Source organism: Rutidosis leptorrhynchoides, chromosome 6 (assembly GCF_046630445.1).
Source record: "Rutidosis leptorrhynchoides isolate AG116_Rl617_1_P2 chromosome 6, CSIRO_AGI_Rlap_v1, whole genome shotgun sequence".
Classification (NCBI taxonomy): Eukaryota; Viridiplantae; Streptophyta; class Magnoliopsida; order Asterales; family Asteraceae; genus Rutidosis; species Rutidosis leptorrhynchoides.
This window is the reverse complement of record NC_092338.1, coordinates 53206390-53223077: the sequence shown is the minus strand read 5'-3', so window position 1 is coordinate 53223077 and position 16688 is coordinate 53206390. Positions and strand designations below refer to the sequence as shown.

The 16688-nt window shown below is 33.7% G+C and overlaps 1 protein-coding gene across 1 annotated transcript; it reads right to left on the bottom strand.

Moving 5' to 3' along the window:
* Positions 1-607: 607 nt before the first annotated feature.
* LOC139853640 (uncharacterized) lies at positions 608-2523 on the bottom strand. Its single transcript, XM_071843019.1, has 2 exons — positions 1320-2523; positions 608-795 (listed from the first exon to the last, which is right to left on the bottom strand). The coding sequence occupies exons 1-2, from the start codon at positions 2521-2523 to the stop codon at positions 608-610; spliced, it is 1392 nt and encodes a 463-aa protein (XP_071699120.1).
* Positions 2524-16688: the final 14165 nt, after the last annotated feature.

Sequence of the window (16688 nt, the reverse complement as noted above, 5' to 3'; positions counted from 1 at the left end):
TGCGTTTTTATTAATAAGATTTTTGTTACTTACATTTTTGCAAGTACTTATATTTATATAGCGCTTTATCAATAATATTCATAACATAGACTTGCCCTTTGCAATTTCCAACTTTTATTACCGTGCACATAATAAGTATGTATTTTTATGAAATAATCTGTATTTGCATGTATTTATACGTTGTGAATCTTCTAAGTCCGCCAAAACGATCCTTAGGCATTTAATTAGCATCGCGAAGCATCTAAGTATGGCGAAATCAAATACTTAGGAAATTAACATCCTTTCGCGACAAATAATTTCTGCGTAAGTGGGCAATGTCATCATTTACGCGACTTAGTGTTCGCGAAACATACCAGTATACTGAAACCAAATGTTATGGAAAATTTCATAAACTGTAAATATGCCACAAAGTTTTATTAACTTTATTAATACAAGCAATCTTTTCACATATTCTTACAAGTGTTTATTCAACATATCCTTACAAGTGTGATCAAGACTTGCAAAAATAAAAATAAAAACTCATAGAAAAATGGTGACTCCTTTTTTTATATCTCATTTTGCTCTTCGAATACATATGTGTGTTGCCCAACAGTTTATTTTTTCAAATTTATGCATAATATCGCTTCAACAAAGCAGCATGCCACGCATTAGGGAGATTTCGCCCTTCTATGTCTGCGAGTTTATATGATCCTGCCACGTTAATAGCGACAACTTGATAAGGACCCTCCCAGTTAGGTCCCAACTTACCAAGTTTTTCTGCTCGACTCGCATCATTGTTTCGCAGTACCCATTCGCCTACATCAAAGGACAATGCGCACACTTTTTGTTGTAATACTTTGCAATTTGTTGTTTGTTATTTGCCTCCCTGATAGCAACCATTAACCTTTTCTCTTCTATTAAATTTAAGTTTTCGAATAAAGCTTCGCCATTTGCTTCTTCATCAAAGTTAGCAATTCTATGCGTTGGCACAAGAATTTCAGCGGGTATTACTGCTTCGGAGCCATATACTAAAATAAAGGGTGTTTCACCTGTACTCTTCTTACAAGTAGTGCGATGCGCCCATAATACATTGGGTAGTTCGTCTACCCAACCAGTTCGCTTTTCATATAATCACTTTTTAATACCGCTTACAATGTCGCGGTTAGTTACTTCACACAAGCCGCTAGCCTGTGGATGTGCCACTGACGTAAACTTTTAGACTATATTTAAATCAGTGCACCATGTTTTGAACGGATCTTTCGCTATTTGAGCCCCATTATCGCTAACCAATTCCCGTGGAATGCCAAATCTACACACAATATATTTCCAAACAAAATTACGCACTTGCACTCTAGTGATAGTGCGAACCGCCTTAGCCTCAACCCATTTTGTAAAATAGTCAATTCCCACAATTAGGAACTTGACATTGCCAGGACCTGTAGGAAATGGTCCCACAATATCAATAGCCCACTTGTGAAATGGCCATGGCGAGTTAACAGGGATCATATCATGCCTTTGAATCCTATTCTGCGGTGCGTGTCTTTGGCAACTCTTGCAACGCTTAAAAATCTTCCCAACATCGCAGTATAAGGACGGCCAAAAGTAACCCATCCACATAATTTTAGCCGCAATGGTTTTATAGCCTGAATGCAATGCGCAAGAGCCATTGTGTACTTCATCCACTATCATCTCGGCTTCGATTGGGCCAACACACCGCATCATTGGGCCACAATATGACTTACGATATAAAATATCATTTTGAATGATGTACATTGGTGGTCGCTCACGAACTAAACGAGCTTCGCGTTTATCATTCGGCAAAACATTATTGCGGATATATTGCATAATTGGTTCCATCCAGTTTGGTTGTTCTTCTTCAACAGACGCAACCATTAGATCATTATTTATTGACTTACTTGGCAATTCCTCAACCCAAACTTGCTTTTGAAAGTGTGAAAATGTTAGAGCAGCCAACTTACTTAACGCATCCGCTTTCTTATTTTGACTCCTTGGTACTTGTGCAAGTTCAAAATGCTCAAACCGCATAGCTGATTCTTGCAACAACTTCAAATATTTTTGCATTGAGAGTTCATGTGCATCAAAAGAGCCACTAAACTTATTTACCACCAGCTGCGAATCTGTAAAAGCGTGCAACTTCGTGACATTCATTTTATGCGCGATATTTAAACCAGCAAGCAATGCTTCATATTCAACTTCATTATTTGTTACACCAAAATTGAAACGTAACGCATATGTGTGCTCCTCACCACTTGGGCTTGCTAACAATATACCCGCACCAGCACCTTCTGCACATGAGGCTCCATCGATAAATAAATCCCATGTATCGCCCTGCACTGGCTTTAACTCTGTTCGCTCATTGATGATCTCCAGCTCACCAGATATTTCCGCAAGGTAATCCGTCAAAACTTGGCCTTTTATAGCATTGCGCGGAAGGTAAGAGATTTCATAAGTGCCTAACTCCACTGCCCACAACGCGAGCCTACCAGATATTTCTGGTTTTGTTAAAACTTGCTTGATTGGCATGTTAGTTAGCACATGTACCGGATGTCCTTGAAAATATCTCCTCAACCTTCGCGATGTTAATACAAGCGCGGTGACAAATTTTTCAATGGGTGCATAGTTTATTTTGCCCGCCCTCGGGTAAAGCAATTTCGGTTCCATGACCTAGTCTTCAACTTACGATGAATTTTAGAAATCATTTTTTAAACTTAATGGAATAAAGTAATTTTTGTTTTTAAATTTACACAAAACTTAAATTTAAAAAGCTTATTAATTTCATTCAAACCTACAAAACAAAATAAAATTCAGAATGGGGGGAAAGAAAACTAGTTCTTTAGTGTCTGCATGTGGAAAAGACCAATCGGATTTCATTCTCGGAACTACACGAGAACAGAACAACTAACTCTAGACAGCATTTTATTTTTAGAACATTTGAATCTCCCCACACTTAGGTAGCTGTGGTATCGAAATTATGATTAACTTCATCGTCAATTTCTTTTGGACCATAATTAACTTGCATATCTGTGACTTTTGCTTTAAGCTATTGGTCGGATTCCAGTGTAACATCCACAAATTCAACTAGTTTTGCCTTTTCTTTAGGCCAAAGATTGGATACTAATCGATTACATAACTTAAAGTTCCCCTTGGTTCTAGCATCGCGAATCCGTTTAATAAGTTTCTTCATTGAACTATTAATAACGGGGTCATTTAATTTCGTATCAACAACGGGGTTCTTTGTTATCAACTTATCATTAGGTGTTACTTCATTTTCCCCACACTTAGGTGTTTTATTATTGCTAAGCACTACCGTTAGAGTTGGTAAAACAATATGCTTCTCATCGATCATTTTTATCGGTTCAACGGTTTTGGTTGGTGGAGATTTAGACTTTCAACTCACAAAGGTGATTGATTTTTCATCATTACTAAGTGTCATTCTACCCTCTCTTACATCAAATAACGCCCCGGTGGACGCTAAGAATGGTCGAACTAAAATTAGAGGAATGTTTGGGTCCTCTTCTATGTCAATGACAATAAATTCGACTAGAAAGGTTAAATTACCTACTTGAACGGGTAGGTTGTCAGCAATTCCAACTGGGTGCTTAATGGTTTTATCAAAGAGTCGAACACTCATTTTCGTTGGACTTAACTCACCTACTCCTAATCTCTTATATAATGAAAGAGGCATAACATTCACACTCGCACCTAAATCTGCTAGTACATCATACATGACACAATCACTAAGTAGATAAGGAACAATAAATTCACCCGGAACACCTAGCCTGGGTGGAACTTTTGGTGGAACTGTCTTCACCGGGTTTATCTTTACGGTTTTTGTTTCTTGTACTTTCTTATTCTTCTTCTTCTTTCTAGAGGTATCACAAACTTTATTACGTATTACTTGCTCATACTCAACTCCTTTTCTTGGAAACGGGATGGGTGGTCTGTATGGTGCCACCACTTGCTTTACATACTCGGGTGGTGGTGGTGTTGTAACTTCTTCATTGTTACTTACATTAAAAACCTTCCCATCTTCTGATGCTAGTTTTTCAGAATTTGTTGACACCATATTAACATTCTCATTACGAGGATTTACTTTAGCATTACTCGGTAGCTTTCCTTGTTCCCTCTCACTCATCATGCTAGCAAGAGTACCTACATGTTTTTCTAGATTCAAAATGGAAGCTTGTTGAGTTTTTAGTGACTGATCAAACCTCTCATTCGTTTAGGTTTGAGATGAAATAAATTGTGTTTGAGATTCCATTAACTTTGCCATCATTTCTTCCAGATTTGATTTTTCTCTTTGGTTTGTTGTGGTGGTTTATACAAGCCAGGTCTTTGTTGATTGAAAGTATTGTTTTGAGTTGGTTGGTTATTCAGACCTTGTTGGTTGTACGAGTTATTGTTGGTTCCATTTGGATTGTAAAGAATGTTTTGATTTCGATTGAAGTTTGGCCTTGGCGGTTGATAATTATTTTGATAATTATTTCACGGCCTTTGGTTCATATAGGAAACATTCTCACGTTGTTCCATCGTTTGCTCAATGTGACAATCTTTTGTTAAGTGTGGTCCACCGCATTGCTCACAACTGATTCGTATTGCGTGAATATCTTTAGTCATCTTTTTCATTCGTCTCTCGAAAGCATCTATATTTGCGGAAACGGAATCAAAGTCATGGCAAGAATCGGCTCTAGCCGCTTTAGATGAACGAAAAATATCTTTTTTCCTGGTGCCACTCATGTGAGTGGGAGGCTGTGTTATCAATGATTTTGTAAGCTTCAGTTGCATTTTTCTTCATAATGGAACCACCAGCTGTTATGTCGATGTCTTTTCGTGTAGCAATGTTGCATCCTTGGTAGAATATTTGTACTATTTGATAAGTGTCTAAACCATGTTGCAGACATCCTCTTAACAATTTTCCAAATCTTGTCCACGCCTCATATAGAGTTTCATTTGGCTTTTGTGTGAACGTAACAATTTCTCCTTGAAGTCTCACGGCTTTAGATGCCGGAAAGAATTGTTTAAGAAATTTTTCAACTAAGACATCTCATGTATCAATTGCCCCTTTCAGGTAACGATTCTAACCAATCTTTGGCTTCTCCCTTTAAAGTCCAGGGAAACAACATGAGATAGATCTGTTCATCCTCAACTTCTCTGATCTTGAATAGAGTACAAATCCTATTAAAAGTTCGAAGATGTTCGTGTGGATCTTCTTTTGGCGTACCACTATATTGGCATTGATTAGTTACCATGTGTAGGATTTGTCATTTGATTTCATAATCTGGCGCATTAATGTCTGGCTTAATAATGGCGTGACCTTGGCCAGTGCGTTTAGCTCTCATTCGGTCTTCCATACTTAGAGGTTCTAGATTCTCCATGATTGAATTTGTTGAATCTGAATCATTAAGGGATTCTGATTTAATGGTTTCTTCCTCGACAATCTCTATTTGAATGATTGGTGGTTTCGGAGGAAAGATTAATGGTTCAGGATCTCTGAATTGTCCCTGAATATCCTCTGGATTCTCAATTGTGAGGTCGGGTTCAAAAAATGGATTATCGGAAATTTCAATTTGAGTACTTGGTCGACTGGATGACGATTCTAAAGAAAAATCAACGGCGACAATATTGGCTAGATGTCTTGATCGAGTTACAGGTGGTGAACGTTTTGCTCGGTGCATTCACTGAATATCCTATTAGTTATAAAAGATAAAAATTATATAACTTATCAAATTAATAGACTTTTCTGATTTTTCCCACGTTTTGAATAGCCAATAGATGCAGCAGGTAGCCAGGACCCTTTAAATCGGAAGCCCACAACTCGCCACTAACAAATCTAACTATTACTACGAACCAGAAAATTTTGGATGTCTATCAATTTAACGACTTAAAATAATTTTAAGTCGTTAAATTTTAGAGAAGAAATAGAAAATTCTAAGTCCTAAAAACTAGAGCGTCAAGAAATAAGAAAGAAAAAGAGTGCGTCGAAAAACGTCAAAAAATAAAAGGTCGAAAAATAAACATAAGAAAGTAGCGCGTCGAAACTTAAAAGGCTAAAAACTAAATATTAAAAGTTGCGTCTAAAAGTATTAAAGCTTAAAAGGAATTCTATATCTAAAATGGTAATAACTTAAAAAGGTAATAAAGTTTATTAAATATTAAAGCGATGAGCGACGTCGTAAAATTCTAAAGCGTCTAAATTTTAATCTAAAGAAAAAGCACTTAAGGGATTTTACGGCAAAGCCTAAAAATCTGGAAATAAAAATAACTATGGCAAAATACTAAATTAAAAACTAATTACGAGCGATAAAAATAAATATTATGAATAAACGATTAAAAAGATAAAAAATATAAAAATAAAACTTAAATTTATAAAAATACAATTTTTATAATAATATTATTTTTATATTTTTATTATATAAAAGTATTAATTTTATAATTAATAAAACTAATTAAAACTAAAAATATAAATTAAAACTAAAATTAAAACTAAATAATAAAATATAAAACCCTAATTTAATTAATTATAATTATAATTATAATTATTAAATTGTAACCCTAATTGGATCAGCTACGGTACCAGACCTGTCACATCAACTCATGCGATCGTATGAGTTGAGTGTTAAATTTCCATGCGGTCGCATGATGTTGGATACCAGGCCTGAATGTTGGGCTTCTACAGTACCAGGCCCGAATTCTATTTTTTTTTCTGATTTAACTTTATATAAAATATTATGTAATTAAACTAAAAAAATATTACTTATTAGTTTTATAACTCTAAAATATAAATTCTTTTTTTAATGTTTTTATATAATTTTTTTTGTATTTTTAACACTTATTACTAAAACAAAATATTTTTACAAAATAAGAAATATTATATTTTTACAAAAATATCTTAAAAACTAAATTTTTTTTATATAGCGTTTCGCTTTCGTGTTCCCCGGCAGCGGCGCCAAAAACTTGATGTTAAAGCAGAGATGTATACGAAATAGTTATATTTTTTATACGAAATACTATTAAATATGATACAATTTTACACAAGTTATTTATTTATTTATAGAGTGGATATACCTAAACCTTGCTACAACACTTATAGGCAGTGTACCTAATCGTACAGTAGTGTAGTTTTTAGTAAGTCTGGTTCGTCCACAGGGAACTAGCCAAGTTTAACGCTATATTTTTAAAACTATATATATATATATATATATATATATATATATATATATATATATATATATATATATATATATATATATATATATATATATATATATATATATATATATATATATATATATATATATATATATATATATATATATATATATAAGTAGTAATATTATTATAAAAGGGGGTTTTACCATTTAATAACCGGTTTGTCGATTTTAAATAAAGTGTAAAGATAAATGACGATAATATAAATGACAGAATTTAAATTGCGATAAAGTAAATTGCAGTAATTAAAATGACAGTAAATAAAGGTACGATGAAATATGAAATAAAAGTATTATACTTATTTAAACTTCCGTAATCATGATGTTTGACGTTTTGATTTTAATTAATTTTTACCCGAGTTAATTGTCCTTTATCCTGGTTTATTTGATACCTATCTGGTTTTTGTCCATAATAGTCCATCGGTCATAATTATAAAATGCTCGTCAAATTAACCTTATTCCCGAAGTCAAATATTCCAACTAATTAGGGATTCGAACTGTAACAAGGTTTTAATACTTTGTTTAATAATTACACCAGGTTATCGACTGCGTATAATCCAAGGTTTTAATACTTTGGTAACAATTACACCAATTATCCTTGTATGTAATCCACCCCTGTTTTAATGAGATATGAATATTAATTTACCCACTTGATCAGAATGAATAATCAATTACCCAATCCGAATAATTTATTAAATGATCGTAAATAATGTCGTATAAACGTCACTAAATAGAACATACATAATCATTTTAATAATTATTAGATTAACTAATTTGAAGATAGGTTTGACAGGTTCTAATGAGTTGTCATTCAATTAGACAATACCCCCTATCTATTAATAGTCAATAGTTCAATGTCCACAAGTGTCGGTCTTTTGTCCAAACCTTAATTATGGTACAAAATCTAATAACCTAATCTTAATTTTTAGTCCAACATCACGATTACTTTTGCTTAAATAAGCATAATAATAACTTAGTTACGATACATTAATTTAAAAAGGAAGGACATAGCTTACAGTGGTGATTAATCGTATAGCGTTGCACGGACAAAATTTCGACTTAAAACCCGTAAAACATTCTTAAAATAACCTTATTATTATTAACCTAAAATTAAAATTAAAATTATATATATATATATATATATATATATATATATATATATATATATATATATATATATATATATATATATATATATATATATATATATATATATATATATTATAGATGAAGAGAAGAGAAAAAGAGATGTTAAATTCGTCCGAAAAATGCTGAATTTATAGAATGTGGCCTGCTACAGTAACTCATGCGATCGCATGAGATTTTAGTGCAAATCTCATGCACTCGCATGGGCTCATGCACTCGCATGGGTTTTATGCCTATTTCCCATGTGATCGCATGGCCGTAAGATCCAGCTCACATATTTTTTGTTTGCTAGTTTGTCGACGTTATTTAATATAATATATTATATATAAATAATTTATATAATTATTTAAATATTATATTATATTCTTGTGCATAGTTTACTTGTAATTTTAGCTCCGTTGCGTCGCGCGTTGATAGTTGGCTCAGGTCCCGGTTCCGGTTTTTCGAACGTCCTTTCGTATAATTTAATATCTTGTACTTTGCGTTTTGCGACTTGTACTTTTGTAATTTTGAGACGTTTCTCATCAATAAATTGAACCACTTGATTTATATCTTGTACACTTGAGCTTTGGTCATTTGCTTCTTCAAATCGTCGTTTTCTTCTTTTGTCTTCGCACTTATTTATTTAAACGAATATTACAGAAAAATAGAACAATTGCAACTAAAAGCATTACATATTGGAAGGATATTGATACTAATAATATGTTCATTTTTAGCATTATCAGCGTGGTGTTTAGTACTTCGAAGTTTATATTGTAGTGATCCGAACTTTTCCATGTTTATATATATATTAAATGAAATTGTTATTTACATGATTAAGTGTTTCCAACATGTTAAGCAATCAAACTTGTTAAGACTTGATTAATTGAAATAGGTTTCATATAGACAAGTGACCACCCAAGTTGACCGGTGATTCACGAACGTTAAAACTTGTAAAAACTATACGATGATATATATATGGTTATATAAACAGTTAACATGATTTTATTATAAGTATGTATCTCATTAGGTATTTTAACAATGAGTTATATACATAAAAATGAGACTATTAATTTAAGAAACTCGAAAACGATATATATAACGATTATCGTTATAACAACGTCTTACTAGGTACATATGAATCATATTAAGATATTGATACACTTACTAAATTATGTTAAATGATAAGTAAATATATTATTAAGTGTATTAACAATGAAATACATATGTAAAAATAAGACTACTAACTTAATGATTTCGAAACGAGACATATATGTAACGATTATCGTTGTAACGACATTTAACTGTATATATATCATACTAAGAGATATTCGTACATCATAATATCATGATAATATAATAATTTAAAATCTCATTTTATATTATAAACATTGGGTTAACAACATTTAACAAGATCGTTAACCTAAAGGTTTCAAAACAACATTTACATGTAACGACTAACGATGACTTAACGACTCAGTTAAAATGTATATACATGTAGTGTTTTAATATGTATTCATACACTTTTGAAAGACTTCAAGACACTTATCAAAATACTTCTACTTAACAAAAATGCTTACAATTACATTCTCGTTCAGTTTCATCAACAATACTACTCGTATGCACCCGTATTCGTACTCGTACAATACACAGCTTTTACATGTATGTACTTTTAGTATATACACTCCAATGATCAGCTCTTAGAAGCCCATGTGAGTCACCTAACACATGTGGGAACCATCATTTGGCAACTAGCATGAAATATCTCATAAAATTACAAAAATATGAGTAATCATTCATGACTTATTTACATGAAAACAAAATAACATATCCTTTATATCTAATCCATACACCAACGACCAAAAACAACTACAAACACTTTCATTCTTCAATTTTATTCATCTAATTGATCTCTCTGAAAGTTCTATCTTCAAGTTCTAAGTGTTCTTCATAAATTCCAAAAGTTCTAGTTTCATAAAATCAAGAATACTTCCAAGATTACAAGTTTACTTCCAAGTTTTCTAAATCCATTCCAAGTAATCATCCAAGATCAAGAAACCTTTGTTACTTACAGTAGGTTATCTTTCTAATACAAGGTTATAATCATATTCAAACTTTAATTCAGTTTCTATAACTATAACAATCTTATTTCGAGTGGAAATCTTACTTGAAATTGTTTTCGTGTCATGATTCTGCTTCAAGAACTTTCAAGCCATCCAAGGATCCATTGAAGCTAGATCTATTTTTCTCATTTCCAGTAGGTTTATCCAAGGAACTTGAGGTAGTAATAAAGTTCATAACATCATTCGATTCATACATATAAAGCTATCTTATTCGAAGGTTTAAACTTGTAATCACTAGAACATAGTTTAGTTAATTCTAAACTTGTTCGCAAATAAAAGTTAATCCTTCTAACTTGACTTTTAAAATCAACTAAACACATGTTCTATATCTATATGATATGCTAACTTAATGATTTAAAACCTGGAAACACGAAAAACACCGTAAAATCGGATTTACGCCGTCGTAGTAACACCGCGGGCTGTTTTGGGTTAGTTAATTAAAAACTATGATAAACTTTGATTTAAAAGTTGTTATTCTGGGAAAATTATTTTTATTATGAACATGAAACTATATCCAAAAATTATGGTTAAACTCAAAGTGGAAGTATGTTTTCTAAAATGGTCATCTAGACGTCGTTCTTTCGACTGAAATGACTACCTTTACAAAAACGACTTATAACTTATTTTTTCGACTATAAACCTATACTTTTTCTGTTTAGATTCATAAAATAGAGTTCAATATGAAACCATAGCAATTTGATTCACTCAATACGGATTTAAAATGAAGAAGTTATGGGTAAAACAAGATTGGATAATTTTTCTCATTTTAGCTACGTGAAAATTGGTAACAAATCTATTCCAACCATAACTTAATCAACTTGTATTGTATATTATGTAATCTTGAGATACCATAGACACGTATACAATGTTTTGACCTATCATGTCGACACATCTATATATATTTCGGAACAACCATAGACACTTTATATGTGAATGTTGGAGTTAGCTATACAGGGTTGAGGTTGATTCCAAAATATATATAGTTTGAGTTATGATCAATACTGAGATACGTATACACTGGGTCGTGGATTGATTCAAGATAATATTTATTGATTTATTTCTGTACATTTAACTGTGGACAACTAGTTGTAGGTTACTAACGAGGACAGCTGACTTAATAAACTTAAAACATCAAAATATATTAAAAGTGTTGTAAATATATTTTGAACATACTTTGATATATATGTATATATTGTTATAGGTTCATGAATCAACCAGTGGCCAAGTCTTACTTCCCGACGAAGTAAAAATCTGTGAAGGTGAGTTATAGTCCCACTTTTAAAATCTAATATTTTTGGGATGAGAATACATGCAGGTTTTATAAATGATTTAGAAAATAGACACAAGTACGTGAAACTACATTCTATGGTTGAATTATCGAAATCGAATATGCCCCTTTTTATTAAGTCTGGTAATCTAAGAATTAGGGAACAGACACCCTAATTGACGCGAATCCTAAAGATAGATCTATTGGGCCTAACAAACCCCATCCAAAGTACCGGATGCTTTAGTACTTTGAAATTTATATCATATCCGAAGGGTGTCCCGGAATGATGAGGATATTCTTATATATATGCATCTTGTTAATGTCGATTATCAGGTGTTCACCATATGAATGATTTTTATCTCTATGTATGGGATGTGTATTGAAATATGAAATCTTGTGGTCTATTGTTACGATTTGATATGTATAGGTTAAACCTATAACTCACCAACATTTTTGTTGACGTTTAAAGCATGTTTATTCTCATGTGAATACTAAGAGCTTTCGCTGTTGCATACTAAAATAAGGACAAGATTTGGAGTCCATATTTGTATGAAATTGTGTAAAAACTGCATTCAAGAAACTGATTTCGATGTAACATATTTGTATTGTAAACCATTATGTAATGGTCGTGTGTAAACAGGATATTTTAGATTATAATTATTTGATAATCTACGTAAAGCTTTTTAAACCTTTATTTATGAAATAAAGGTTATGGTTTGTTTTAAAAATGAATGCAGTCTTTGAAAAACGTCTCATATAGAGGTCAAAACCTCGCAACGAAATCAATTAATATGGAACGTTTTTAATCAATAAGAACGGGACATTTCAGTTGGTATCCGAGCGTTGGTCTTAGAGAACCAGAAAATTTGCATTAGTGTGTCTTAGCGAGTTTGTTAGGATGCATTAGTGAGTCTGGACTTCGACCTTGTTTTCTTTAAAAATGATTGCTTAACATTTTTGTTGGAAACTATATATTATTAACATGTATATATTATGTGATATAATAATCTCTTAACATGTTTGATATTGTGTGATAGATGTCTACCTCTAGCACAAATCCCATTGACTCACCTAATAATAACGAAGAGTCGAATATATATTGGACTGATTCACAAGTTCCCGAAGAAGAACCGGAAGAAGAATCAGAACCGGAAGAAGAATCAGAACCGGAAGAGGAGGAACCGGAGGAGGAAATAGAACCGGTGAGGGAAATAATAAAACGGTTAAGTAAAAGAAAATCCTCAACCAACCGACCAAGGTTAATTATGGTCAATGGTGTTTCCGCCAAGAAAGCAAAATATTGGGAGGATTACTAATTCTCTGATGAATCGGACTCCGACGAGAATTCCGATGATGTTATAGAAATTACCCCAACTGAATTTAAAAAGGCAAAAGAAAATAATAAGGTAAAGGGCATAAAATTAGAGAAATCTAATTCCAACCCCGATAAACTTTATATGTATCATCAACCCCCGAAGCCCTTAAGTTGTAACAATGACCCGGGAACCTCTAAACCACCAGGTTTTTCTAAACCGTTGTGGAAAACCACAGCTCGTATTAGGGGAACATCATATATCCCTAGAAACTTGGCAAAACGAACAAAACCGAAGAAGAAGAAACGAGCGAGTCAGAATAAGATAGTTGTATTCGTGTGGTGTAATATATGTAATATAGTGTGCTTATGCTTTATGATATATGTAAAAATTGCTTGTATTAATAAGTATTTTTTTTATGAATCTAACTCTTGTCTATTTTACAGTATAAAAACAAAAAATGGATAGACAACCCAATATTTTAAGAGACCTACCCGGAGACATGATTGATGAAATCTTGTCTAGAGTCGGTCAGAATTCTTCGGCACAACTATTTACGGCGAAATCAGTTTGTAAGACATTCGAAGAACGTTCCAAGAATGTCTTGGTTTATAAGAGACTTTCGTTTAAAAGATGGGGGATATCACATTGGGAAACCCATAAGTTACGATGTGTTTACTTTGACGCATATATTGCGGGGAACCCAAATGCTATTTTACGCAACGGGTTAAGAAATTATTTTGACTCAATATATCCGAATATAGGACTTCGTGATTTAGAAAAAAACGGCTAACATGCAACATAAAGAAGCATGTTATGCTTACGGGTTAGTAATGTTCGCTTCTCACCAAAGTGAGAACAAGAACATCGGGCTACAACTATAAAACAAAACGTTCCCACAAGTGACGGAGTTGGTAATTGGGGTAAGAAATGAGGTTTTTAGATTGTTACGGGACTGTTGGACATTACGTAACCCTCGTCCCTTTGATGACGTTACAACACGCTATCTTATCAACGGTTACAACGGTTATGTTCCACAAAACCAAGGATGGGAAGTGGTATAAGTAAAACCAGAATGCATGACTTGTTTCTGGACGTATGAATTACGTGTCTTTATTGCCTTTGCTGAACGCCTTATTTATTAACTAGAATTATCTTCGCAACTACTTTGTATCAAAGTTTTATGTGCTATATTTCATGCTATATGTAAAATAGCGGTATTGTAAGTTTGCAAGTTATTGTATAAAGGCTTGAATATGATATATTTTTTGTTTTTGTTTTTGTGATTAGTTTTTCATATAAAATTGTAGTAGTTAAAATGGTATGTTAGCTACTAAGTATGAACTTAACGGGTAGGTACTACCCGAATTAAAGAGTATAAAACGCTAATATGAAGAAAGAGCTTTTATAAATAAGTTCATATTACGCTACGAAATACTATTGACTACTCTTGATATTCTATATGATTAACTCGTTTCATTTGACTATTTTGAAGGAAATGGCACCGACTACTCGACACACCTTGGATATGAGCGAAGAGGAATTTCGTGCCTTTCTTGCTTCAAACATAGCCACAGTACAGGCTGCGCTACATACCAACAATAACCTTGGATCTAGCAGTACAGGAAATCGTGTAGGATGCACCTACAAAGAATTCACTGCCTGTAAACCTTTGGAATTTGATGGAACCGAAGGACCGATCGGATTGAAACGGTGGACCGAGAAGGTCGAATCGGTGTTTGCCATAAGTAAGTGTACTGAAGAGGACAAAGTGAAGTATGCTACGCATACCTTCACAGGTTCTGCGTTAACATGGTGGAATACCTATCTAGAGCAAGTGGGACAAGATGATGCTTACGCACTACCGTGGTCAGCATTCAAGCACTTGATGAACGAGAAGTACCGTCCCAGAACCGAGGTCAATAAGCTCAAGACATAACTTAGAGGGTTACGAACCCAAGGATTTAATATTACCACGTACGAAAGACGATTCACAGAATTGTGCCTATTGTGTCCGGGAGCGTTCGAAGATGAGGAAGAGAAGATCGACGCGTTTGTGAAAGGATTACCGGAAAGAATCCAAGAAGATATAAGTTCACATGAGCCCGCCTCCATACAACAGGCATGTAGAATGGCTCACAAACTAGTGAACCAGATTGAGGAAAGAATTAAAGAACATACGGCTGAAGAGGCCAATGTGAAGCAAGTCAAAAGAAAGTGGGAGGAAAATGGTGATAAGAATCACCAATACAACAACAACAGCAATTACAATAATAATCGCAACAATTATCCCAACAATCGCAACATCAATCGCAACTACAACAAACGGCCCAACAACAACAACAACAACAACAACAACAACAACAACAACAACAACAACAACAACAACAACAACAACAACAACAACAACAACAACAACGACAACAACAACAACAACAACTACAACAATCATCCCAACAACAATAACAACCGCAACAACAACAACAATCAGAAGCAGCTATGCCAAAGGTGTGAAAAGTATCACTCGGGGTTTTGCACCAAATTTTGCAACAAGTGTAAAAGAAATGGTCATAGCGCGACGAAGTGTGAGGTCAACGGACCAGGGGTTAACAGAACGAAAGGAACAATTGGTGTCGGAACGAGTAATGGCGGAGCAAGTAGTGTCGGAGCAAGTTATGCCAATGTAGTTTGTTATAAATGTGAAAAATCGGGCCACATTATTAGAAATTGCCCGAACCAGGAGAACACGAATGGACAAGGCCGCGGAAGAGTTTTCAATATTAATGCAGCGGAGGCACAGGAAGACCCGGAGCTTGTTACGGGTACGTTTCTTATTGACAATAAATCTGCTTACGTTTTATTTGATTCGGGTACGGATAGAAGCTATATGAGTAGAGATTTTTGTGCTAAATTAAGTTGTCCATTGACGCCGTTGGATAGTAAATTTTTACTCGAATTAGCAAACGGTAAATTAATTTCAGCAGATAATATATGCCGGAATCGAGAAATTAAACTGGGTAGCGAAATATTTAAGATTGATTTGATACCAGTAGAGTTAGGGAGTTTTGATGTAATAGTTGGCATGGACTGGCTGAAGAAGGTGAAAGCAGAGATCGTATGTTATAAAAATTCAATTCGCATTGTACGAGAAGAAGGAGAACCCTTAATGGTGTACGGAGAAAAGGGCAACATGAAGCTACATCTTATTAGTAATTTGAAGGCACAAAAACTAATAAGAAAAGGTTTCTATGCTGTTCTAGCACACGTCGAGAAAGTACAAACTGAAGAAAAGAGCATCAATGATGTTCCTGTCGCAAAAGAATTTCCCGATGTATTTCTGAAAGAATTACCGGGACTACCTCCACATCGATCTGTTGAATTTCAAATAGATCTTGTACCAGGAGCTGCACCAATAGCTCTTGCTCCTTATAGACTCGCACCCAGCGAGATGAAAGAACTGTAAAGCCAACTGCAAGAACTATTAGAACGTGGTTTCATTCGACCAAGCACATCACCATGGGGAGCTCCTGTTTTGTTTGTCAAGAAGAAGGATGGTACATTTAGGTTGTGTGTTGACTACATAGAGTTGAACAAACTTACCATCAAAAACCGTTATCCACTGCCGAGAATTGATGACTTATTTGATCAACTA

Coding starts and splice junctions, on each gene's coding strand:
- LOC139853640 (XM_071843019.1), bottom strand. CDS start 2,523: ATGCCAATCAAGCAAGTTTTAACAAAACCAGAAATATCTGGTAGGCTC. Junction 796..1,319: donor TATCACTAGAGTGCAAGTGC/GTAATTTTGTTT, acceptor CCTTTGATGTAG/GCGAATGGGTACTGCGAAAC.